The sequence below is a fragment of the Phoca vitulina genome, unplaced genomic scaffold (assembly GCF_004348235.1).
Source record: "Phoca vitulina isolate PV1807 unplaced genomic scaffold, GSC_HSeal_1.0 scaffold67, whole genome shotgun sequence".
Classification (NCBI taxonomy): Eukaryota; Metazoa; Chordata; class Mammalia; order Carnivora; family Phocidae; genus Phoca; species Phoca vitulina.
In genome coordinates this window covers 579,734-604,842 of record NW_022589770.1, presented here as the reverse complement: position 1 = coordinate 604,842, position 25,109 = coordinate 579,734, and the positions used below count along the sequence as shown (strand labels likewise).

At 39.5% G+C, this 25,109-nt stretch overlaps 1 protein-coding gene across 1 annotated transcript in view; it reads right to left on the bottom strand.

Annotated features, from left to right (window-relative positions):
• MLLT3 (MLLT3 super elongation complex subunit) overlaps nucleotides 1-24,249 on the bottom strand; it is a 288,667-nt gene extending 264,418 nt beyond the window's left edge. Inside the window, exons 1-2 of the mRNA XM_032392353.1 lie at nucleotides 23,949-24,249; nucleotides 22,248-22,428 (exon numbers count right to left, since the gene is read on the bottom strand). Of these exons, the coding sequence (XP_032248244.1) occupies nucleotides 22,248-22,428; nucleotides 23,949-23,960 (193 nt within the window). The 5' untranslated portion in view covers nucleotides 23,961-24,249. The remainder of the gene's footprint in view (nucleotides 1-22,247; nucleotides 22,429-23,948) is intronic.
• Nucleotides 24,250-25,109: the final 860 nt, after the last annotated feature.

Here is a 25,109-nt window from a genome sequence, read left to right as displayed (position 1 = left end):
GAGAGAGAGCACGTGCACACATGAGTACAGAGGGATGGGGAGAGGGAAATGGAGGAGAGTCAAGCAGACTCCCCATTGAACTCGGAGCCTGACGTGGGGCTCATCTCATGACCCTAAGATCAGGACCTGAGCCGAAACCAAGAATCGGATGCTCAACCAACTGAGCCACCCAGGCGCTCCTCTCCATCACTCATGATAAACAACACCAAACAAGTACTGATACTATACTGAGCCAGCAAATGCTTCAGAATCCTTCTCACTAGACCAAACTGGAAATAGAGACATGACCTAGAAGTACAGTATAAACAGTAGAACAGTAGTGAGCTTATGACTTGGGAGTCAAAAAGGCCTGAGATTCAATCTTAGTGATGCCACTCAAAAACAGTGACCATATAATCTATTATCCAAAAAGCACCAGTTTTGAGAGTGACACAAGACAACAGGCATAAACTGGGACAATCCCCAGGAAACAAGACATATGGTCACTGTACTCAAGCCATATGGACCTTGGGCAAGTTACTTGAGTCTTGGATCCACATCTGTAAAATGTGAATAAAGAGTACAGAATTAAGCCATCAGTAACTATAAATTGCTTTCCTACTCCTTTTGAGCTATATAACCCTATATTCTATGATACTAATCTAGACAGCTCTGAAACTCTAAAAACACCATACAGCCTTACAGAAGAACACATCAAAGAAATGAAAATCCATCCTTGAGAGAGTCAGCATTTTTTTTTAATCCACACATTCTCTTTTTTATTAGACTTTTCTCTTGCAATTAAAACAACAACAACAACACCTTAGTTCAAGTTTGAAACCTGGGCACAACTAGTCACTCAGAACTTTGTTTCCACAGCTTTGTTTTCATAGCTTCATAAAAGCACTCATCTTGTGATTTGTTTTTTGACAAGCCTGATGCACTCCTATACAACAAAAATTACCTCGATTCCTGCTGTTATCCTCACTGTTTAGAGCAATTCCTGGCAAACAGTAAGTGCTCAGTGTTGGTTGAATAAATGATCACTACTTTAGAAATACAACCCTTCATTAGTCAGCACTAACCCTGCTATATATTCTCCACCCCCAAGGATGGTCTGTAACTAAGCTATGTCCTTAACCTTCCCCCAACCTGAGTTTTCATACTCGGTGATGAGTAACAGCGATCCAGGATGATTCTTCTCTATAAAGTCCCTTCACCTATTTCCCTAAGGGGAATCCATCTTGAAATCCAATTAGGTTTCCAGCTTTTAGGAGATTCCCCTCCCCCCCCTTTTTTTTTCATTTTTTGAGAACATGCTTCTTTTTCTCTTCGACCTTTTTTTATTGAAGTTTAATTGACATACAGTATCTTATTAGTTTCAGGTATGTTTTAAATCTTGATTCAGCCGCTTCTGACTCTTCACAGTCTATTTGAGAAAAAAAAAAAAAGACAAAACTGATTGTCCCCCAAACCAGACTTATGTCTACCAGTTTCCCCTTCTCTTCTCCTACTCTCAATGAATTCTCTTTATCCAATCAAAACTTTAGCACCTTCGCCCAAAAATTAAGGTACATATGCCAAAGGCCACTCTACTTACTACTGATCAGAATCCAATGAAAAAAATTAAAACCAAAGCAAATTAATACAGCCCCAATTCGAAAGCACTGGAACGCCTTCAATGGTAAAATGGTTTTAAATTGTGACAAACCCCCAGGGGTCCCCAGGCATTTTCTAGGGTTTCTTTAAAAAGAAAAAAAAAAATGTAGTCAATCATAGACGTGTTTGCTTTTTCTCTGCCCCGATGCCCCAGACTCAGACTGCTCTGGGGCTGGGGGTTTCAAGACAAAACAATGAAGCATTTGACAACCTCAAAAGGTCTGAATGACATTCTGGAAACAGTCAAACTTCACTTTGGGCTGCTCATGGACGTACAAACCATGATACACCGCCCACCCTGAGCTTGGAATATACTCTAGGTGAGAGTAACAGCTTAGGCACTTTGTATTCAAAAAGACCTCTCTAGCAGACACATCAAGAATAGTTGTGAAAATTTCCTTCTGTGTATTTCTGAAATGCCATGAATCCTCACCCACCACCTCAGTAAACAACCTATGACTACTTGTTGAAAATATAACTTATGTGTAAAGAAAAAACTTCGCTCTAGCAACAGCAGATGGTTCTTATCCAAAGCTAAATAAAAACAGTAAGATGAAATGTTAAAGGTCTATTAAGATAGAGTTGGAAACTTTGTGATTTGCACTGTCCCCCTCTCCAGAGAATTCCTTTTGCTCCACAAAAATAACTTTATTCAGATGGGAATAGTGAAAAAAAAAAAAGTGCAAAACAGAAAGAAGTGTAGTCTCAGTGTGAGTACAATATTAAATGTCTTGAAAGCAGACAGATCCTCAATAACGGAGCTTCAATAAAAACTTCCTAACCCTTTCCTTTTTTTGTTCCTTTGAGAAAATGGTGAAGCAATTTGCATTTACAGCTTAGTTCCTGTTTCCAAAATACCCCTTTAACTTTTTCTTTTCTCTTTTTATGGTAGGTATAAATAGCACCAAATTGTCAAATCACAGCTATTTTGTGTGCTACCTATACAAATAGGTCTGATTTCTGGCCAGCCATAAAACAATTACTGCCGAATTCCTCTGGCTCTTTGATATCCAGCTTGTCCACAGGGCTTCAAAGCTAGCCTCCAGGACTTTTCTTGGGACACTGCTGAAAAACAACCTCAACAGAAACACAGAAGATAAAATGTTCCCACTCCTATAAACACACAAAGACATAACTACAGAAATAAAACAATTCAGCAGCATTGTGGTGGGGTTTCTTCCCCCCCAAGAGAATTTAAGACGTCCAAGTACTTTGAATTGTTTTTTTAGATGTGGATCAACTAGAATTTCTTCCCCCTCATGCATTTGGCTATTTTCCCCATTTTCAAGCCTCCAAAAATTAAGAATTACTCTTTCAGAGAAATTTTCTGATTTACTAGAATAACTATCCCATGGGAACTTAATGGGATGGAATGAAAGTTCAGCTTCTTGAGCACATAAATAACTATACAGTACAGTATTTATTCAATGTTGCAAAACTCATTCAAGCTAGAAGCTTTGTATAAGGTTAAATTTGGTCAGCATATCAAACAGAAGAAATTTATGTATGGGCAACTGTATGTTTTGAGTAAACTAGTAGACCTTAATGCTCACATGGCTTATGAAAAAATCACTCTATGTGGGATGGCACACGCACGAAAGGACCTGACATACACAGCACACACACGTGCTGAGGGTACCAGTCAAGCTATTTCCAATTAAACCACAGCAAAATCAAGACATCCATTACAAGAAAATAAATGCTAATTTCCATTAGAGAAACTTACAGTTTGGCATCTAAGGGGCGTGGCAAATGTAACATGATTATAAAATCTCCCAGTGCCCAGGTTCTTATAATAAAGTTTTATTAAGGTTGATACATACACACCCCAATAGCTATGTCCCTGCACCTCAAAAGAGGAAGACGTGTTACTTTTTAAAATTCTTCTTACCAACGACAGAATGCCAAATCAGTTTTTCCTCAACCCAATACTTTTGGCAGCTCTATCATAATATGCCAGTGAAATGAAAAAAGTATTTCACAAAGTAAGTAGTTGGCAAACACGTGATTCTGAATTAAAAGTACAGACGACACAGTCTCCTCAGGATATGAAACGTCCCAGATATGTGCATACAAGGGGAAGACTACCTTTGCACCCAAAAACCTGCCTCTTACTTTTCCTCCTCCTCTCTTTACCACCTGTAAGAATCAAGCAATTCTAAAACACTGATCCAGACCTGATTGTAGCACTCTTCTGTGATCTTATCCAAGGAACAACTTGTACATATTTATCCAAGGACACAGAGCCATATTGTTTTTTAAAATCTATACAATATATCAACCCTTGAAGTACATAGATGAGCCCTCTCATTATAACCCGAAAATTTACCGCTCTAAATTGGAGCCACCTGTTTACAGCTCTGATCTCAAGTACACAGCTTTTATCTCTTAGGTCAATTTTGGCACCTAACATTAGTACTAAATTTCCTCATAACAACTGGATTATGGAATCTCTCAAATTTAACTATATTTTCTCTCCGGTTGTTTTTTTGTTTTTTTTTCTTTAACCAAGGCCAAACGCATTAACATACAACAAAATTCTCAACGTGAGTGATAAAAATGCATTAAAAGTAACCTTTAATCCATGCTATTAACTGATTTTATTCTATTTTGGCACGTTTGAAGTAACTCATCTAAGGATTAGTTAGGCTTTTCTACACTTCTTTTTATCAGGACTCTACCATTCTTGATTTAGTTTTGAGAGAAAAGGGTTTGCAAAAACGATAATAATCTCACAGCTGGAGATGGCTGGCAAGTCCGTTAGTGCTCATTGTGCCCTTAATTTGCAGGAAGCCTTTGTGCTCCTTCTACCCCTCGTTTTACATGCTGAGCAGTTTTCACTGATAAAGTACTTATAGACCAGTTATTTTAGATTAACGAAAAGCCCAGTAAAATTTTATGTAAAATGGCTGTGAACTTTCTCTTTAAAATACTGAAATTATCTTCCGTCTTGATTGCATGAAAATCTTAACCCTGGTCATTTGCCTCAGTAGTTTTCATCTGAGTAGGCAAAGGGAGTCTTAAAAATTTTAAGAAGTATTATTTTCAAACAGAGAAGGAATCCAAAATTTTAGACTACGAATTCAGATTGAATGGCTGAAGCCTCAGGGCAAACACACTGATTTAATCACATAGCAGTAGGTTTCAAAATCTTGCCGTCTTCAGCCTTAACAACGAAGTATTTCCCTGCCCTTTAAACCTATGACAAAGATGCAAATACATTATGCAAAAAGAACCCAATATCGTTGGGATTTTTAACACTATGACATCAATTTTGAGAGTAGGTGGTACTGTTTTAATTCGACACTTACCCAAAATGAGACTTTAAAGCCAATGACTTAGTATTTCCTCTGGACTTCAAGCCCCAAAAAGGACATTTAAATACCCAACTGTCATGGATTGTAGGTCAAACTCCATTTTCACACCTTTCCACAATTTTCCCAATTCCCTAACAATCTTCAGGTACAAAAAGCCAAGTCTAATAGAAAAGTCTTAAGTTTTTAAATCTGCCTCAATATAAGCAAACCTGTTGAGATTTGTCATACTCCAAGACATGAAACTGTATTGTAATGGAGTGCTAAAATTACTCATTTTCTGCTACACCACCTTCCTATAAATCACAAGTTCAAATCGCGATCACAGAGACTCCTATCTAACACAGCGAGGACATTGTTCATACTGAACACAGCAAGGGTATCTGCAAAGTAGAAATGATAGTGTCTGAAACTAACAGGGTTAAACAACTTCTTTTGTGAGGACACTGGCAAAATCTACAGCAGCTGTCTAACTTTGCCTTCAACGATCATAGCAAAAGCTCAAGGAAGTGATCCAATACAGCGCCAGTCTTTAGTAACCAGATCGTTTCTATTTCATTTTCAGCCAAGGGAACGGATAATGAAAACAAAATTATTCCTCAGTCAGAAAGTTTAGTTGACAAGCTCATTTTTACCAACCTTTAACTTTTATTCACATGTATGGACCTAAGAGCGGTTTCTTTTTTGTGTGGAGACAATCTTAATAACTCTTAAATGCTGGCTACACAAGATAAACTTCAGATGGCTATCACTGCTTTAAACTTACTTATAAAAACTACTGCAAAACTTTTTAGCTATTCAAGGACTAGTCCTGAGCTAAAAAAGAAAAGGCAAACATTTAGTCAGTGCCATAAACTGATGAGACACATTTTAAAATGATGTGAATTTTGCAGTGAAGAAAACTGCGTAAGTCACATCATTTTACATATGACCTAAAACAAGTGTATAATAATTTTTATACAGGAAACACACTCAGCTCCTCCAAGCCTGCAATTTTCCACCTAAAATTACTTACATTGTTTAAAATAAACAAAAATGACCTCTCATCATAGATCATCTGGCTTTACCAACACATCTGGGATACCTGCTCCTAAACGCTTCTCCACTTAGCCGATGGAAAACAGGTATTTCAGGACTTGAGATATGTACTCAAAACAGAAATCCGACATTCTTCAGAAATTAATTTTCTCAAGAATGTAAATAAGGGGAAAAAAGTCATCAAATCAGTGACCCAACAAAGTTATGCTATCACACTGGTGAATAACCACCGGTTCACACTGGGAAGAAACTCCCAAAATTACTTTCAACTAAGTTATGCAGGAATGGGCATGACAGCAGCAGTCCCCATTTCAATATTTACAACATATAAGTAAATATATTATTTTATTTAAAGTAAGTTCGCCTAAAGAAACATTTTTTTTTTCCCTAAAGGGCAATCTCAATCCAGCATTTAATTTGTAATTCCAATCCTGTTTGCTTCCACGGAGATTTGACCCAAAGCAATTTGAGTGAAATTTCAGGTTACTATACATTTCAGCTACATGCCACAAGCAAAAGATACTGATTATAAACCTATCTGATCTATTTTTTTATTATAATAGATCCTATCACCTTACAGTATCTCCAGTAGGAGAAATAGGACTTCAACAACTTAACATTCGGAAATGACTACTAGTTGTTGGTTTCCTAAAGGAAAAAAATTAAAACAAAAAACACCTATGAATTAAAATATACACACAAATGGGTACTCCGGAATTGACATGTATGAATGGCTTACTTGTTTTAAAAAGGAAACCTCAAATCCTGGGTTAATAATATGTGTCACTTTTAGGGATTTAAACCATAAATTCTTCAAATAAAACTAAATAAATGGATTTGTAAGTAATTAACTATGGGACTTCAATCATGTAAAATTATCTCTGTATATTCTCTATGGCTCGGGAATTTAACTGGTTATGTTCAAAATAATACACTTAGTGGGTCTTGGAGCCCACTGCCTGTGAAATCTCCCATGGAGATTCAAGACCACCCATTGAAAATAGTACAACATTATTGCCTCGAGCAAGAAGCTGGTACATAGGACTGGTTATTCAAGTCTTTTAAATACTATTTTATTGAAGGATTGTGGGAGGTGGGGGAGGGGGCCAAGGGGGATTCATGAGTGGATGGGGGAGGAAACTCAGACAGAAAAAAAGAGAAATTTCTAAAGCAAAGGTTCCAGTAGTCCCCCCTCCCACTCCTCATCGCCCCCTCCCCCCCTTTTTAAACAGCTACATAAACAAAGTAATAAGTGCTCAATTTCAGGGAGAATTACATTATACTCCATTTGAACAGGCTACAAAGTACTTTTATTTGAAAAGCTGCTTCTCCTCTGTTATAAACAAATTTACCAGGCACCAATTTCAGAAGAGAGAAGATGGCTAAGGGAGATGGGAGGCAGAGTTAGGAAAAATTCACTCAGTGTCTTAAATAGTTGATCCAATAAAGATCCCTTAGAGAAAACTGTAAGTCTATTTTTTTTTTTCTCCCAGTAGGCAAATCATACAGGAGGGCTTTTCTTTTCTAGCATACTGCACCCTGTCTCTTTAAATTCCAGGCCTGCCCCATTTCCCACGCATTCAATGAAAGCAACACGTTTGCTGGCCTCTAGCCCACAATGTCAAGTAGTTTTCTTGCTATTGAATTTCAAGATTATTCTTTTGGATCATTTGCCCTTTAGTTTTAAGCACGCCAAAGCAAAAATAATGTCTTTCTACAATAACATAAAGAAAACTCTGAGGCCTTTACAAGTCTACAAGTAGAGAACACCTTTTCCTTTAGTTCCCCTTTCACTGCAAAATATGCTCCCACTCTATATGCTCCAAATAAGGGCCATTTATACATTATCTTGGTCTACCATAGCTTTGTCTGTACTATAATAAAATTCTATGAGTATATTTAATTTAGTACCAAATTTGGAATTTCTAACAATCTGCAATACTCAAACCAAGTCTTCGTATTACTCAAACTCTCAAGGCTTTCGTGTGGTCCCCCCCTGAGGATTCAGTTAGAATAGGTTTTAAAACAATTACTTGATTTTCTATATTTGCAGTTAAGCCACCTACATAAATTAATAAAAGTAGTAAGCAAATATGGGGAGCTGTAATCATGGGGCCAAAGAGTCTATTTTCCTCATTTTCATACACATCTTAATCCTGAAGAAAAGAATCCAGGCCATTATGAATCCCATTTAGAATTCTCTCCAAAGGAATAGAAATAGTTAAATAAAAATTTATGAGCAGAACTAAATGAAGCCCATGGAAAATGTTACTCCAAATGCTAGTAAATGGAACTTAAAGTTTTTAAAATGGCAATTTTATTCAAGCAGCTAATAAAGAAATGCTCTGATCACAAACATCAATTTTTGTATTTCACATCCTGAGGTGGAGTTAATCTGTCATTTATGAATTTTGTAAAAGCAGCTAAAACCAAAGGGAAAACAGACTTATTCTTATTTGACGTACAGTTTTGATATGCATTTGCGCATACTACTTTCAATGGTTATTTTAATTTTAAAAAGGTAAAGATATTAATATCCCACAGATCATAATATCATGGACTTAACTGGATGAATTTTGGATTGCAAAGAGACCTTTAAGACAACTAAAATTAACTCCGTCATTTTGCAGAAATCATTTCTTTTAGTTGTGTTTAAGGAATGTTCATATTAATCTATCTACTATATATAAAACATGAAATTACATTTTAATTTTTATTTTTAAAACTTCTGGTAATTTTTGTAGTTTATATATGAAATATTATTTAAACTGTTTTAATACTAAAATATTGTTTGTGTTTACACAAGTATGCATCCATCCAAAAAGAACACCTCTTCTTTCCCTGCCCCAAACATTATTTTTGTCTTGCTTTTTAGTAGTTGTTTGGGTACTTTTTATTTCTCATAATTTAACATTTAACTTCCAAATTATATACAAAGACACAAACTGGAAATGGGTCTTTATTTGCAATTACGGATCCCATTTATTCCTGCCACTATTACTATACATCTAAGCATGAGTATGCCCTTTCATTTGCTGTCAATTTTTAAAGTCAGATTTAGGCTCTGGAAATTTTTCTAATACTACACACATCAAGATAAACACACTAATTAATAAACTTATCAAAACTCCACAGGAAAAAAAAGATCAAAACTTTTCAAAACATTCCTAAGTACTTCAAAAATGTACACTGTACTGAAATATTAAACATGGTTGTCTTTCTGTTACAAAGAACATCTTACATGAATCATGTACTCATAAATCAGGTTAATCTGATTCATTTTACAACTTCAACACAGCAACTTTGTTAAGAAAGGTAAGAATATGATTTACATGTTTTCTTTAAAGTTTACAATCAACTTTTGAAACATTTGTGCATTTTTTTTTTTAGATTTTTTTTTTTTTTTTTGGACAGAGAGAGAGAGAACACAAGCAGGGGAAGTGGGAGAAGCAGGCTTCCCGCCAAGCAGGAAGCCCGATGTGGGACTCGATCCCAGGACCCTGGGATCATGACCTGAGCCGAAGGCAGACGCTTAACGACTGAGCCACCCAGGCGTCCCATTTGCGCATATATTATAGTACTATTAAAAGAACACTCAGAATGACAAGGTGATTAAAATTTCAAATAACAAAATATGAAAGTGTTCCTTGGGAAAGACATTTTTATGTTCTAAATGAGACTAAACTTAAAAAAAAAAAAAACTAAAAAGCGTATTGTAAACATGTCCATATGTACATTTAAATATCTAGTTTTACCTTCACATAAGTAATATGTCTTATTCAAGAAAGCTCGAAAAATCCAGTAAATTTTATAAGCATTTCCTGAAAGCTCCTTTCTATTTGCTAGATGGGGGTGCTGAATCTTGGAATAAAGCCAATTTGATGTATTTCTTGATATCCCACCTCCCAGAGATAACTTCTATTAACATTTTGCTATAGCATTTTCTTCCCATCTTTTCACAAATGTATTATCTCTCGCACAATTCTCAAAATGTGAGAAATGAACAATTCTGGCCATTCTCATATAAAGATAATGGCCTGAATCAAGTACTAAAATCAATGATGAAAATAAACCAAAAAAAGAGCCTCTGCAGAAAGATACTATGTCAATTAGCACTAACTTCAAGCTACTCAGTAGCCTTTACAACATAATTCTCATTTATTTGCTGCTCTCTTCAAATTGTCTGCATTTGTGTATTTTTGTATATTCATATAATTAAATCCTTGGCTCTAGCATCATTCACAATTCTCTTTAACAGGTTGGAATGATAACTAGAATTTTTTTTTTAAGTTAGGTAGCAAGTCATAAGTGAAAAGTGGAAGGGTAATTGCTTTTCTTTTTTTTTTAAAGATTTTTTTTTTATTTATTTATTTGACATAGAGAGAGAGAGAGAGACAGAGTGAGCACAAGCAGGGGGAGTGGCAGGCAGAGGCAGAGGGAGAAGCAGACTCCCCACGGAGAAGGGGGAGCCCAATGTGGGACTCGATCCCAGGACCCTGGGATCATGACCTGAGCCGAAGGCAGTCGCTTAACCAACTGAGCCACCCAGGCGCCCAAGGGTAATTGCTTTTCAAGACAACTTCAATTAAGCATCTGAATTATTAAATAGAAAACCCTGAAGGTATGATGAGTGATCAAATATTTGATATACCATACTTTACTTTAACCTGTTTACATGATAAGTCCAAGTCCCCACTTATTTCGTTGATAATAGAAACACAAGTAGTTATCTGAAACATGATGCTTCAGAAAAACAAACTGAGTGACAAAATCTCAAGGTCTGGACTACATTGTATGAAACAGAAAAAAAAAATCAGTTAACTTTCATGAAAAACCCAATGGTCTAATGACCTGGTCAAGAGCCATATTTGAAGCAGAAGTTTCAAATAAACATAGGGTATCTTGAGTTCTTGGAATGTTCCAACCTACAAGTAGTGTTGATGGCTGGCATAAATAGCACCAATATTACCAGAAAGTAACTTTTCATAACAAAAACGTAATCACCTATGTGGTTAATTACCCTACTTCCCTGTTACTGCAGGTAAGTCTTTTCACCCAGTTCACTGTTCACTCACCATTAAAAAAGGCAAAATCCCAATATACTGAAGTTCATATCAACATTTTTTTTCAAAAAGAATTATTCTCCAAACCAGCACATTATGAAACATAAGAAATTAAACACAGCAACACATGTCTATCCATGTGATGACCAATACAGAGTTAATATCTAATAAATGGTAGTTATTTCATTAGGAAAACACTAGATCAAATATATGCTCAGAACTTACCCTTTAAAAAAAAAAACAAAACTAAGGAAAAATAATATTTCAAAGCTGGAAAAGCCCACAGAGCTTATTCAGTCCAAACATACCCCTTCTGCCTCCCAGCCCAGGGCCTTTCCTACTGCACTGCTAAATACTGCTCTACAAGTTTCTGGAATACATCTGACTCCTATTTTTAAAGCTAAAAGGCTAGTTAGTTGTATTTCATGGATTAAGTAGTTAAAAAAAAAAAAAAAGTGATAGACCTGGCCAAGGCTCTCAAATTTGTGACTAGCTTTTTAAAAAGCATCCAAAGTAGGTGAAAAAAGACTAAGGAAGAAAAGACAGAAAAGGACAAAAATTCATTTTTGCCTATAACATAGGCTAAAACCCATTCTAGAAAATGTGATTCTCAGCCAACACAATGCTTCCTGCTAAATTCAAGTGGTGGTTCTGTTTACACAAAGTCAATTATTAGAGATACAGAAGAAATCAGTTTCAGAACACAGAGTAATAATTTACCACCTAGGGGAGTGGAAGCTAAAGTCGGGATTCTAAAACTCTTACCGACTTGCAATATCTGCCTTTATATTGTTGCCAAAAACTTCCAATGTCCAGACTACATTGATGGACGGTATCAGTACTATCCACAATGGTAATACAGGTCCCATCTCATGGGATGTGTAACTAATGCAACAGAGGAGGAACAATGGACACATACACAAGGAGGGGCCACTGCGGGACTGATGGAGCATGGAACACGTGCTATTGCTCAGTGTTATATGATGAGAAAGTAGGAGGGGCCACTGTGGGACTGATGGAGCATGGAACACGTACTACTGCTCAGTGTTTATATGATGAGAAAGGAGCTTCCCACTGCTCCTTACTATTTCTGTGCACAGGTAGGAAGTCATACAATAAGCATCTCTGATAAGACAATTTGGAGCTACATCAACATTTTGAATAAACTACCCCACTAAAAGCAACCAAATCCCAACAGTCTGAACTCTATTTTTCACTTAGTCACTACAAAACAGTTGCTTGTAATACAGGAACAGGGAAAGAAATTAAACAAAGGAAAAAATTTTATAAGATAAAGTATTTCTTCAATACAAAGAAACCTTCCATTACGCAGCAACTCACATTTATGAAGTATTTGGGGTAAAAGGTATGGATAACAGGAAGTCTAAAGAACCTTGCTTTTGGACATCCAAAATGTTACAAATGTATATCAAAATAAATAGGTACCTAGAATAATCTGATAATAATCTCCCCCAACACCACCCTGGGAGGGACAGGGAAGAAGAAGGACATAAAACCTACCTGCAATGATTAAAGGCATCATGTAGACTAAATTTATATCCAGATACATTAGATACATTAACTCTCCCTACTCTGTAGGCCACTGCTATTATTAATATTTTAGGAAATTGTTAATGTATATTTTGCTTTTTAAAATCAATACATACACACAGGATTTGGCCTGGTATTGATGGGAAAATAACTAATAATTTCTGCTGAAAAGAAACAAAAAAAATCTACTTTTGGCAAAATTAAATATTTTAAAATTTATTTGGCTCAGAGAATATCAATCTTCTGACATGGATAATAACTCTAAATTCAACTATCATCTTTGTAATCACTTACTAACATTATTTTAAATAAATGGACGTCAGAATTAAGTTCAAGATAAGCCATAATTTTCTTTAAAAAAAAAAAAATGATGCATTGATTTTATCCAAAAAGTTAATTGTTAACTACTACATACCAACTAAATCACACCCAAATACTAGCCTTATCTGTTTAGAAATTCAATGATAATAGCCTTCTTCAGGCCTTAATCACTGCAAACTTATCACACTTAAGTTAAAAGGATTACATCATACAACATTTTTTTTTTTTTTTAAGATTTTATTTATTTGACAGAGAGAGACACAGCAAGAGAGGGAACACAAGCAGGGAGAGTGGGAGAGGGAGAAGCAGGCTTCCCGCCGAGCAGGGAGCCCAATGTGGGGCTCGATCCCAGGACCCTGGGATCATGACCTGAGCCGAAGGCAGACGCTTAACGACTGAGCCACCCAGGCACCCCGATACAACATTATTTCTTAAAACAATGTTCTGGATCCTTTATGGAATTACAATCCTACCACGGTGGGGAGGCAAAATATCAGGAGATACCTACCACTCAGTAACAATTTTTCCTAATGATTTAATTGCAAAGGAAACCTTAAATTAATCCACACAATAAATTTGATTTTGCCTGAAAGTAGCTGTAGACCTTTTCCCTCTTAAACAGCATCTACCATGGTTACCACCACTTAATTAAATCCTAGATCATATCTACAAAAGCAGTTATTGCTGAACATTTGTCTAATATAAGTGAATAATTATTCAACATTTTAAAAGTAAACATTTACCACCGTTTATTACTAGCTATCTTTTTGCACCAGCACACTTGTGACTCATTGTGTCTACATGCAAGATCACTTCACATTTCTAGGCTTCCGATTCAAAGTAAAAAGAGGATAAACAAAGATGAAGAATCTCAAATGTCCTTTCCAGCTCTACAAGACACAAGCACGTTGAAGGCAGGGACCTCCTCTTTCTCTTACTTCTCCCCCAGTCCATTCCCTGTATCCTGCACATATAAAGTCTGTTGGTTAAGCACATTACCAAGCCCACAAATTATATTCTTAAACAAAACCCCAAAACCACACAGGAAAACATAACAAAATAGATCAATTTGGCAAAATTAAAAACTTGTGTATGACAAAGAGATACCATACATTAGGCTACAAGAAAAAGAAACGAAAATGAGACAAGATATTTTCAATGCAAATAACAAAGGATTAACATCCTACAGATAAGAAAAAGACACAAAGATCCCAATAGTTTCTTTTTAAAAAAAGACAAAGGATATTTTTAAAAGTCAATAAAGAGGAAATCCAAATGGTCAGTAAACATATAGAAAATGCTTAACCCCACTAGAAACCAGGGAAATGCAAATGAAAAGATACCCTATTTCAACTAAATATAAAAATAAGAAATCTGAAAATATCCAACGTTGGCAAAGCTGTACAGAAAATGGTACTCATTCCCTGACAGAGTATAAACTGTCACGACTACTTTGTAGAGCAATCTGACACTGTCTAATACAAATGAAAACGTACACACAACTCAAATTCCAGGCCTATATCCAAAATCTTGTTCATTTGCACAAGGTAACACGTTCAAAGATGTTCACTGCACAGAACAGAAAATGACCTCTATATTCTTCAATAGGGGAACAGAAAATTAAGCAGTTAGAACCTCTTCCTACCATGAAATACTGAAGAGAAGAAATTAAAGGAAATGAATTGGCTCTCTACAGATGAAGGGTGTGTGAAAAGGTTCAAACACAGAGTGGGGGGAAATAGCAAGATACAAAATTATTCACTCATGAAAATGTTCTGGAATTAAACAGTGGCAACTGTCACACAACTTTGTGAATATACTAAAAGCCACTGAATGTTACACTTTAAAGGGGTAAATTTTATAGTATGCAAATTATATCTCAATTTTAAAAAAGGATTCATCCAGTATGATACTCTTCATGGAGATTTTATAACATAATATACTATTACTTGCAGCAGTATAAATGTGCGAATGTACATAAACAGAATGGAAGAAAGTCTGAAGAGTTGAAAGAAAGGATTGGGAAGCATCTAAAAACTTTAGCTGCATCTATAATACCTAATTCTCTAAAATCAAAACAAAGAATCAAATATGATAAAATGGAAACATTTATTCAACCTTGGTAGTAGGGATGTGAATGTTTGTTATATCATTCTTTCCTTTGTATTTTCCTGGGTTTTTTGCATGTGTGTTTTTTTTTTTTTTTTTGAGAAATACAAGAACGGCACAAAAAAGGCATATCATAAACGACAAATAGTAAATATACACATACCTAAAGATATGCAGCACTGTGATATAAATGCAAATAAAAATGAAGTTTTGCTTCATCCAGCAAATTGACAAAGATTTACAAAAACAACAACAACAACAACAAACAAACTGTTAATTCCCAGTATTGGCAACCATGTGGGGAAAAGGGAATTCTCCCAACCCCTGGGGAAGTATAAACTGGTACAACCTTTTTGGAGGAAAGTCTGGTAATGCGTTTATCAAAATTTAAAATCTATACACCTTGTCTCAACTATCTCCCTTCTGGGAAATTTAACACAAGGAAATTACAGGAAAAACCATAAAAATCAATGTCTCAGATGTTCATCATAGCATTATTCATAACAAATTAAAACTAAGAACAATCTAAATGTCCATGTGAAGTTGTAATAAATGTATATTCGATGTAATACCATAAAATCCAGCTCTGAAAAGATGGTATTTCCCCATATACCAGGAGGGTAGGAATGTTCACTTATGCTGTAACCCCAGCTCCTAGAAGTGTTCTAGCCACACAGGAACTCCAAAAATTACCTGTTGAATGAATTCAGGTTAACTTATAGTTAACATGTGTGTGTTTGTATATATAGATATAGATATCTACTAAAATATTTCTCATGGTTCTCTTATAAAGAATTTTCAGGTAACTTTTCTTTATATTTCTATGGTTTGATTTTTCATAATGAACACACCTGCAAGTTAAGAAAATAACACTATTTTCAATTTCATGTAAAAAATATATGGGTTCCTCATAAAAGCCAGACTGTACACTGTACAAGTTCTATATCTGTAAGTTTAAGAAAACTAATGAATTACCTATAATATCAATGGACTCTTTCCAGACAAATTATAGTCTCAAAAATGAATACAGCACAACAGGAAAAAGGAGACCCACAAAATACAAGAGAATAAAAGATTAAAGCATGAAAATGTATGTTACAAGGAAGAGGATGAACTACAGAGACTCTGGCCACACACACAAAGCAAAATGTTTCAAAAGAATATTAATATGTATCACTGAAACAAGAGAATTTCTCTTTCTACAAGGCAGCTTCTTGTTTGAGGAGTAAAACATAAAATCAAGCAAGTTTAAAAGCCAAGGGAAAAAATTATAGAATTCGGTATTACTTCCATGGGGACAGTGAGAAACCCTGAGATCAGAGATCAAATTATTCTAAAATCTGTCCAATAAATATTAGAGTCTAAAGTTCAGTAATACACCAAGTCTTTGCTTAATTATGTAAGTGGGACAATTGTGTTTCACATTTCCTCCCCTCCCAAGTATCTAAGCTTTCCAAGTTATCTTTTGCAGGCGTAAGTCACTAAGAGAGTTAAAAAAAAAAAAAAGAAAAAAAAGAAAAAAAAATTTTCTGCATCTTAGAACTGTAAAAGCTGTGTTAAGTAGAAGGGGTCATCTGTAATAGTTGACCAGAAAAACAACTTAAGGGCTAAGAATTGGCCTGTGGAAGACCACTGGAAGGAAACTTGAAAGAACCAAGAGAAAGAACAAAGAATCTTTAAGGTAAAATTATGAAACCAATTGATACCCCTGCCCTGTCTACCTCACAGAGGTAGTTCTACAGAGGGTCACCTAAAATAACAAATGTAAAAGGCTTCTGCTTATACAAATAATATGCCATAAACTGGACACTGATATTAACTATAAAATATATCCACTAAAACCCAAGTTTGGATTTTCCTTTTCTGAAAAAAATTGTTAGATAATTGTTATAATGGAATTTAACCATGCAAATACCTTGGAAGACTTCTTTCCTCTTCCCATTAAATGTTTTTATTAGCAATGATAATAACGGCTTTAAAAAAATCAGCTTCCACATATTAATAGGGCAGTTGATCTGTGCCAGGTTCTGTGAATATTTTATATCAGAGGTTCTCTGAGTGTATTCGGGGACCCCAAGATCCCCAAAACCTTTCCCAGGGATTGCCTATTTTTATAACAACTCTAAGACATTATTTGCCTCCTTCACTCATTCTCTCATGAGAGTACTGTGTTTTCCAGAGGCTACATGATGTGTGATAACCCAACAGACTGAATGCAGAAGCACGTAAGCTGATCCAGTTATTTCAAAATATCAAAAAGATTTGTACACAAAAAAGTAAAATACCACATCTCTCCTTTTTCTTGAAAATACTCATTTTTCATTAAGATACTATTCACATGCTACCTTTAATGGGTTGATTACTGTTATCTTTAAGCAAATTAATAAATAACTTTTTAAATGTTTCAGGCCTAATTTCTAATATTGTAAATATTGATAGATATAACTTCTATTAAAAAAGCTCTTTGGAGTCAATTTTTCTTTTCTTTCTTTTTTTTTTTTTTTAATTTATTTGACAGAGAGCAAGCACAAGCAGGGGGAGCAGTTTTTAACAGTGTAAAGCAGTCTTCAGAACAATAAATTTGAGAACAGCTGATTCATATTTAATCCTCAATTTATGAGGTAATGGTCCTATTCTTCCATCATTCCAGGAACACAGGTGAGAACACAACTGAGAAAACAGACACAGAAAGGACTTGCTCAAGATCACACAAGCAGTAGGGCACCTGGGTGGCTCAGTTGGTTAAGCATCTGCCTCCAGCTCAGGTCATGATCTCAGGGTTCTGGGATCAAGCCCCCATCAGGCTCCCTGCTTGGCGGAGAGCCTGCTTCTCCCTCCCCCTGCTCCTGCTCTCTTTCACACTCTTTCTCTCAAATAATAAAATCTTAAGAAAAAGATCACAGAAGGAGTCTCTCAAGCCAGCTTTTGAATATAAGTCTGTAATTCCTAACCCTAACTCCTCACCACTGAGCAACAATATCTACCCAAGATAGTTCTATATTGGGTCTTTAGTCTTTGTCTTTTAGTCTTAAGAAGTAATAAGTGCTCACTGGAATGTTTTAAATATATAGAATTAACTTTTAAAAAAAAATCAAACACTACAAAACAACCTCTTATCACTGCCAACCCCATGAGCACCCACTAGAGAAAACTACTGGTAGGAGCTGGGTTCCCACTCATCCAAAATTCATTTACTTATACACATACACACATACATTTTTTATCTGTATAGGCATATTTTTTTAAATGGGATCACACTGATTTAGCGACTTGCCTTATTTCACTTAATATCTCTTGCAGATCATCCTGCATCTACGAATAGATTTACCCCCTTTTAATAGATCACTATCATTTAACTGTACCCAGCTGGGGTCCCCTATATGGCTTGCTTCCAAATTTCTGCTGTTTAAAAAAGTCACAAGAAATATGCTGTAACTTTGTGTAGTTGTAAAGCTGTATCTGTTGGAAAATCCCTGGAAGTAAAATTGCTGGGTCAAAGGGTGTAAACATTTAAAATCTTAATAGATGTTGCCAAATGCCCTCCAAAATGTCCGTGCCCGATTTACATTCCCACTAACAGCATATGAGATTTCCTTCAATAATTCAGCTTTTAAGTGCCTTGGAAAATTATGCCGTGTGTTGCTTCAAAATGCCAAGTAGTAGAACTGCTGTCAGTGGTCATCTTAATTCCATACAGAATTCTACACAAATCTTCTAACACTCACTGAATGTATCAGAATAGTTACCCATCTTTATTTTTTCCTGAAACCTTTTAAATACCTCAGAAGAGAAAACACACCAGGTGCACGCAGTATCTTCAACTACTTTGGTCTCCAATTTTAGGTACCCTGATAAAAAGTTACCCAAATTATTTCAGAAGACTCCTTAACAAAAATCAGAACTACGCAGTAACGCTGAGCTCAACCATTTAAATCAAAGGAAAGTTCTAAGTGTGGATTTATTATGCTTTATCTGCCCACTCAAAGGACTAGGGCTACAAATAAGAAGCTATCAAATCATACCAGTGGCCAAATTAGCTTACATAAAATAATAAGCAACAGATTTCATATCATAAATGTCAGTGGAACAGACTGCAACAGTTAAGAATGGCTGTAATTGGAAAGAAGGTTCACTCAAATTCACATCATACTGAAAATGAAAACATTAATATTTTAAATGAAATGTTTTGAATGTGACCATTTCAGTCATATCAGACTATTATAATCTTTGGTACTAGTAAATAAGATATGGTCTTTTTTTGCAGTAGATAGTTTTAAAATGCATTATACTCTGACCTGCCTATTCTGTACCGGCTAATGGATATTCCAGGCTTCACTATCTCATCAAAATCTCTCTTCTAGGACTCTGTGCTAGTAATTTTAAGTTGAAAATCTCCAACCCATCTTCGGGACAGAGTAAGCCCTCATTAATTCAAGTCCAATTAGCTCAATCCTGAAATGGTACATGTAATTCTCATTAGGCAACAAGTTGAAAATACTGGAATTTCTTCCTCTACAAGTTCTCATGATATTACTGTGAAATAAAGGAAATCAACCTGAAAATCAATTTGCTTTTCCAAACCAAAGATTTACAAAACTAAGGACTCATCCATCTTCGTGGCTGAGCAGTTCATCCTCAGTGCGAAGGTCCGCTTCTGTTTATCAGCTACTGTATATAGTGAAAGTGATTTAACCTGTCATTATCAATAGCCACTTACAGCTTGGCGTATGTGCATTTCTTTTAAGTATCTTGTAACTCAGATTTTTCACAAAGCCATTCTTGCAGTTTCTCCCATTTTCTAATTTCTCACTTACAGATCTATAAAATGGCAAATACAGCACCTTAAAAGGTACAGAAGTAGACTCTGCAATGCCTGGCATCCTTATTCTGTATTTATTCTTATCATTTTGAAAGATGTTATAAGCCCAAAAATAAGTCCCAGGATTAAGTGGCATGTTTGGTGTTACTTGAATTTACAACTAACTATTCCCAATGAACAGAGAAACCTTCTCTTGCAATCTGAATCATGTGTAATTACAGTATGACAAGGTCTCTCCTGGGCTATGTAAACTGGCATTTTTCCCAGGACTTGTCACATCGTGGGAAGCACACATACAAATAAAAATCCAAAAATAAACATTTTAAAACAATGGCTTATAGACTACATAAAGAAACTCCACAGTTGAAAATAAAAAATTGAAGAGCCCAACCAGCAAGCAGGCATCTCTCAGTAGAGACGCCTAAGACATCAGTTGTTATCAAGCAGCTTACCACGCCTAGCAACAACTCCCAGGTGTGGGCTTTGCCGGGCAGCACCCTCATGTTCCCTCGGGCTGGACAGAAAACCATTAAGTAGGGGAAATGCAGGGGAACATCTCCACAGACACACTGAAGCACAGAAACAGTGGTGAAATCTGGGGAGGTTGGTCATCTTTAATTTCATAATGCCAATTGCTTGATTGTTAAGGCGCCTAAACAAAGTTATCTTAAGAGCTACATCTTCTGCCAACTGACTTAGTTTTCCTAATACAATAAATATTGCTTTTTTTGTTCCATGTATTTCATTTCGAAGTGAGTAGCAGCCAAGTAGTCCTAACAGTGGATACCAAGGATCTTAGAAGGTGGTTTCTTTTGTTTAAACTCCTCTGCGGTGGGGAGAGGGAGACGGAGAGGGAAAAGCATCACACCCACCCTCACACAGTGACAGAAACTTGACAATCCTCATCCTAATTACAGTGGTGAGGACATATGAAGTAAAAGATCTCTGGCTATATTCTGATCTAAAATGCTAACAAAATCGAAATGTTATTTCCTAGAGGCCATGCATATTCCTACCCCTCTATTAGAGGCTGGATTCATTTATTAACCATCCAGCAAAGCCCATCAAATTCAACTGTTCAAGTTTTCAAGAAGAACTATACAACAAACCACTAAAGGCAAAACATACAATCCTACAACCCATTACATGAGCTCTGGAAACAAAACTAAGCATCAACACAAACCTCTGCCACCTCGAAGGCACACAGCATTTCTCCTTTCTTTATTCAGCTCCTCAATGCTCAATAATTTCCAGTAGCTCTAAGCAGAATGGATTTATTATGATGTTACTCTAAGAAACTGCAGGAGTTCTAGATGCCAATAAAGATTACGGATCAAATGGAAGATAACTACTAACCATTGTGTCGAGTTAGATAAATAAACCTGCTCACAAACAAAGCACCTTATTGTATTTGTACTGTTACCTCCACTAATCCAACTAAAACAACCAGACAGTAGCTTTCCGGAGGCTGAAGGGAATAGAAATCGGATTTCTCAAACCCTCTTTAAATTTCTTCCAAAATAACACCCCGTTTCTTTTTTTCAAAACTGTCCTGCCCTTTATGGAAAATGTTTGGGAGCAGAGGGGCTGAGCTGGATTATGCAAACTAGAGTTCCAGGCTAAAAACCAAGGTGGGGAAGGACTGAAGCAGAAGGCAGGACCACATCATTCCTCTGAAACTTAGCTTCGACCTTTGCAGGGACCCTCTTCCCCGCAGATCCCATGGGGCAGAGACTTCGGAACGCTGCTCAAAAATCGAAGGAGCAATCAAGTGCCATCGGGGGCTAGGGACGAGTAAGCCGTTCCCCACCCCCCCGCCCCGACTAAGCAGAAAATGCTGATGGTGCCGGGTAGGGGCGGCTAACCCACAGAAAGGAAAATCTGTGACAACCGGCACCCAGTGGAAGGCAGAGAAGACCCTAAAGAGAGGCGACTTCTCAAGACGAAACAATAACTACATCCCATGCATTCCTTGCTAAAACACAGGTAAATCTCAATTTCTCTAGGAAAAAAAAAAAAGGCGCAAGCTGTTTATTCCCTCCAGCCCCACCCCCCACCCCCCGACACCTCCAAACCCAACAACTAATTGCACCTTCCCCACAGAACCCGCGGCTAACCCCAGAGGACCGGTGAGGGCTGGCTTGGGATGAATAAACACTCGACACCTGACGGTCCTTTCTCGGCGGTGACTTTCCCGAAGCCGAAGTGGCGCGCGCGCGGGCGGGAGCCCGGACCTGGCCAGCGCGGCGCCGCGCACCCTGGTCCCGAGGCGACGCCGGCGAGCGCGACGCGGGGGGGCGGGGAGAGGGGCAGGGGGACCGCCCGGGCCAAGCGATTGTTTCCTCCGCGAGCAAAGACATTTTTTATCAAGCTCCTTTTGTATTCGAGCCCTACCTCTTTTTGGCCTAGGAAAGCTTTCGTGCAAGTGGAAGACGACTTTCTCCACAAAGTGCTGTATGTTACTGTGCTCCGGGCCGCGCACGAACACCATCCAGTCGTGGGTGAAGCCCTCCACGGTGGGTTTTTTCCTCACCTGGGCGCGGTGCCCCAGCTCCAGCTTCACCTGCACGGCACACTGCGGGCAGGGGGAGGAGAGACAGCCGTGAACAACAGGAAGGCGACCGTTCGACACTGAACATTGCGCCTGACATTTTTTTTCCTCCTTCTTGAAACGCACATAAAAGGAAACGGCGGTGCCCTCTGCATCCACGTTTCACGCGCGTGGGCGCGCACACCCCACACCCCCAAACACACCCCACCCGGCCCGCCCGGCTCCCGGCGCCCCGCATCCACACCGGCGGGGATTGTAACGGAATGTTGCCCCCAGTCGGGAAGGGGGTCCGGGGGTCGGGGGGTGGGGGGGAAGTAGGAGAGCACACTCAGCCACTACAAGCCCGACAACAAATGCATCGGAAACAAATTAGAAGACAATTAAGAGGCGATGCCGGGGCGGTTTCCCGGCGTGGGAAGGGAGGTAGCCGGGACCCCGAGGGGGGATTCTGGTGAGCCCCCTCCCTGAAAGTACCGCGGCGACAGGCACACGCCGAGGAAGTCTTTGTGTACGTGTGTGTGTGTGCGTGCGTGTGGAGCGCTGTGCCAGGCGGAATGGAAACTACAGGCAGCCTCTGCTGATGGGCACAAACTCCCGTGCTCTTAGCACTGGGTTCGTGCACAACAAAAATGAGACGTCGTCACACACACACACACACGCCCGCAGGAAAACACGCCGAGGCATCCATAACTTAAGGCACCCCGCACCCCCAGCGAAAAGCCCCACGCGATCGGCGAGGCCAGCCTCGCAGAGCCCCCGAAACACACTTCCAAGAGCCAAAGTGGCCCCAAAGTAGCTCCCCCCCCCCCCCCCCGCGCCTCCCTCTCTCCTCGCCTCTCTTTGCAATCGCAAGAAGCGCACTCGCTCACACGCGCGCACTCACACACACACTCACACGGTGGAAGGAGGCGAATAATAACTCAGCCATATTTCAGCCGCCGCCGCCGCCGGGAGCCGCGGGCACAGTCCGGGGACGCGGCGAGCAGCCTCGGCGGCCGCTACGATGGTGCGTTCTCCGCGGCGCGCGTGTGTGAGCCGGAGTGTGCGGGCTGACAGCGGCGGGGCCGCACGCAACTTTGCCCCCGCGCCAGGCTGAGCGCAGTCGAGCCTCGGCGGCTGTCCGCCCGCCGCCCTGCCTTTCTGATTTTTATTTTTTGGGGGAGGTGGGAGCTACTTTGGGGCCACTTTGGCTCTTGGAAGTGTGTTTCGGGGGCTCTGCGAGGCTGGCCTCGCCGATCGCGTGGGGCTTTTCGCTGGGGGTGCGGGGTGCCTTAAGTTATGGATGCCTCGGCGTGTTTTCCTGCGGGCGTGTGTGTGTGTGTGTGACGACGTCTCATTTTTGTTGTGGACGGGGGGGGGGAGGGAGGGAGGGGAGCGGAGGCTGAGGGAGAGGCAGCAGCTCCCTGCAAGCCGTACCAACCTTTCTCTAATTGGAACCGCGGAGCGCTGGCGCTGTCTGGGCTGCGGCGGCGGCGGCGGCGCAGGGCGAGGGAGGAAAGGCGGGGAGGGGGGGGTCTTTTATTATTATTTTTGCATGTACTTACCGAGCTAGCCATGCCTGGGGGCCCGGAGGTTTGCTGGGGTGTTGTGTGGTACCCCCCCTCCCCCGCCCCCCTCAGCTGTAATTCATGAAGAGGCTGCTATGAATGAGAGCGCGCCCAGGAGCGGAGGGTAGATGGCGGACATTCTCTGCCTTTTTCCCCCCGCGTTCGCTTGCTCGCTCGCTCGCTCGCTTATTAAACTCAGCCCCAAAAGCAAAAGCAGCAGCAGCAGCAGCAGCAGCTCCAGGGCCAGAGGATGAGATTCCGGAGCATGCGCCGTGGCGCCTGACACCGGGGCTCCGAGCCTTACGGGGCGGAGGGAGGGCGCGCGGGCGGGGCGGAGCGCGCGGGGAGGCCGAGCGAGCAAGCCAGGGGGAGCTCGAAGGAGCCAATCACCGGCCACCTCCAGAAACCCCGGCGGCCCGCACCGCCACACTGGAACGCCCTGCTTAAAGTAACAGGTTCCTACTGGGGAGGAGGGGGGAGGTGGAGCAGAGGGCGGGGAAGGGGCGCTGGAGTGGGGAGAGCGGCCAGCTGGGGAGCCATCCCGGCCCCTGTGTAAACTCCTCTCGCCCTACAATAAAAAACGGATTAAAACTGATGGAATGTAGCCACTGCCTAGAGCCCCCAGCAGCCGGATAAGGGGTGTTAAATCAAGTCTTCGGCGTTAGCACGCTCGGGGGAGGAGGGGGGAGAGGGGGCTTTCTTTTACTTCCCACCCCGTCTTTTTGTGGTTTTGTGCTGAAAAGGCAAGAACTCAACGCCCAAACAAACTTATTTAGGGACAGAACGAGAGCAGTGCCACTCTACAAACAAACATCAAAAAGCACTCGCTGAGACTGTTATAACCGGCAACAATCCCCTTGGCCCCCTTCCCCATCTACTCACAGGCACCCGCCCACCGGCCCCACTCCCCGCCTTTCTGCCACCGCCACCGAAAATTCAAAAATGAAATGAACAAAAGTGCTATTTCCTTCCAAGGGAACTCCTCCCGCTTTGGTACTCCCCGGCTGGGAGGCAACACAAAGCGGTGCCCAGGTGAAGGTGAGACACCTGCGAGTACCGGGTGCAGACCCTCAGGGACCCGGCTTGGAGTTGTTTTCTTCGGGAGGCTTCCCCTCCTGACAGCCTGGTGGGTTGCATCAGAACGTGAAGGATTGTCCT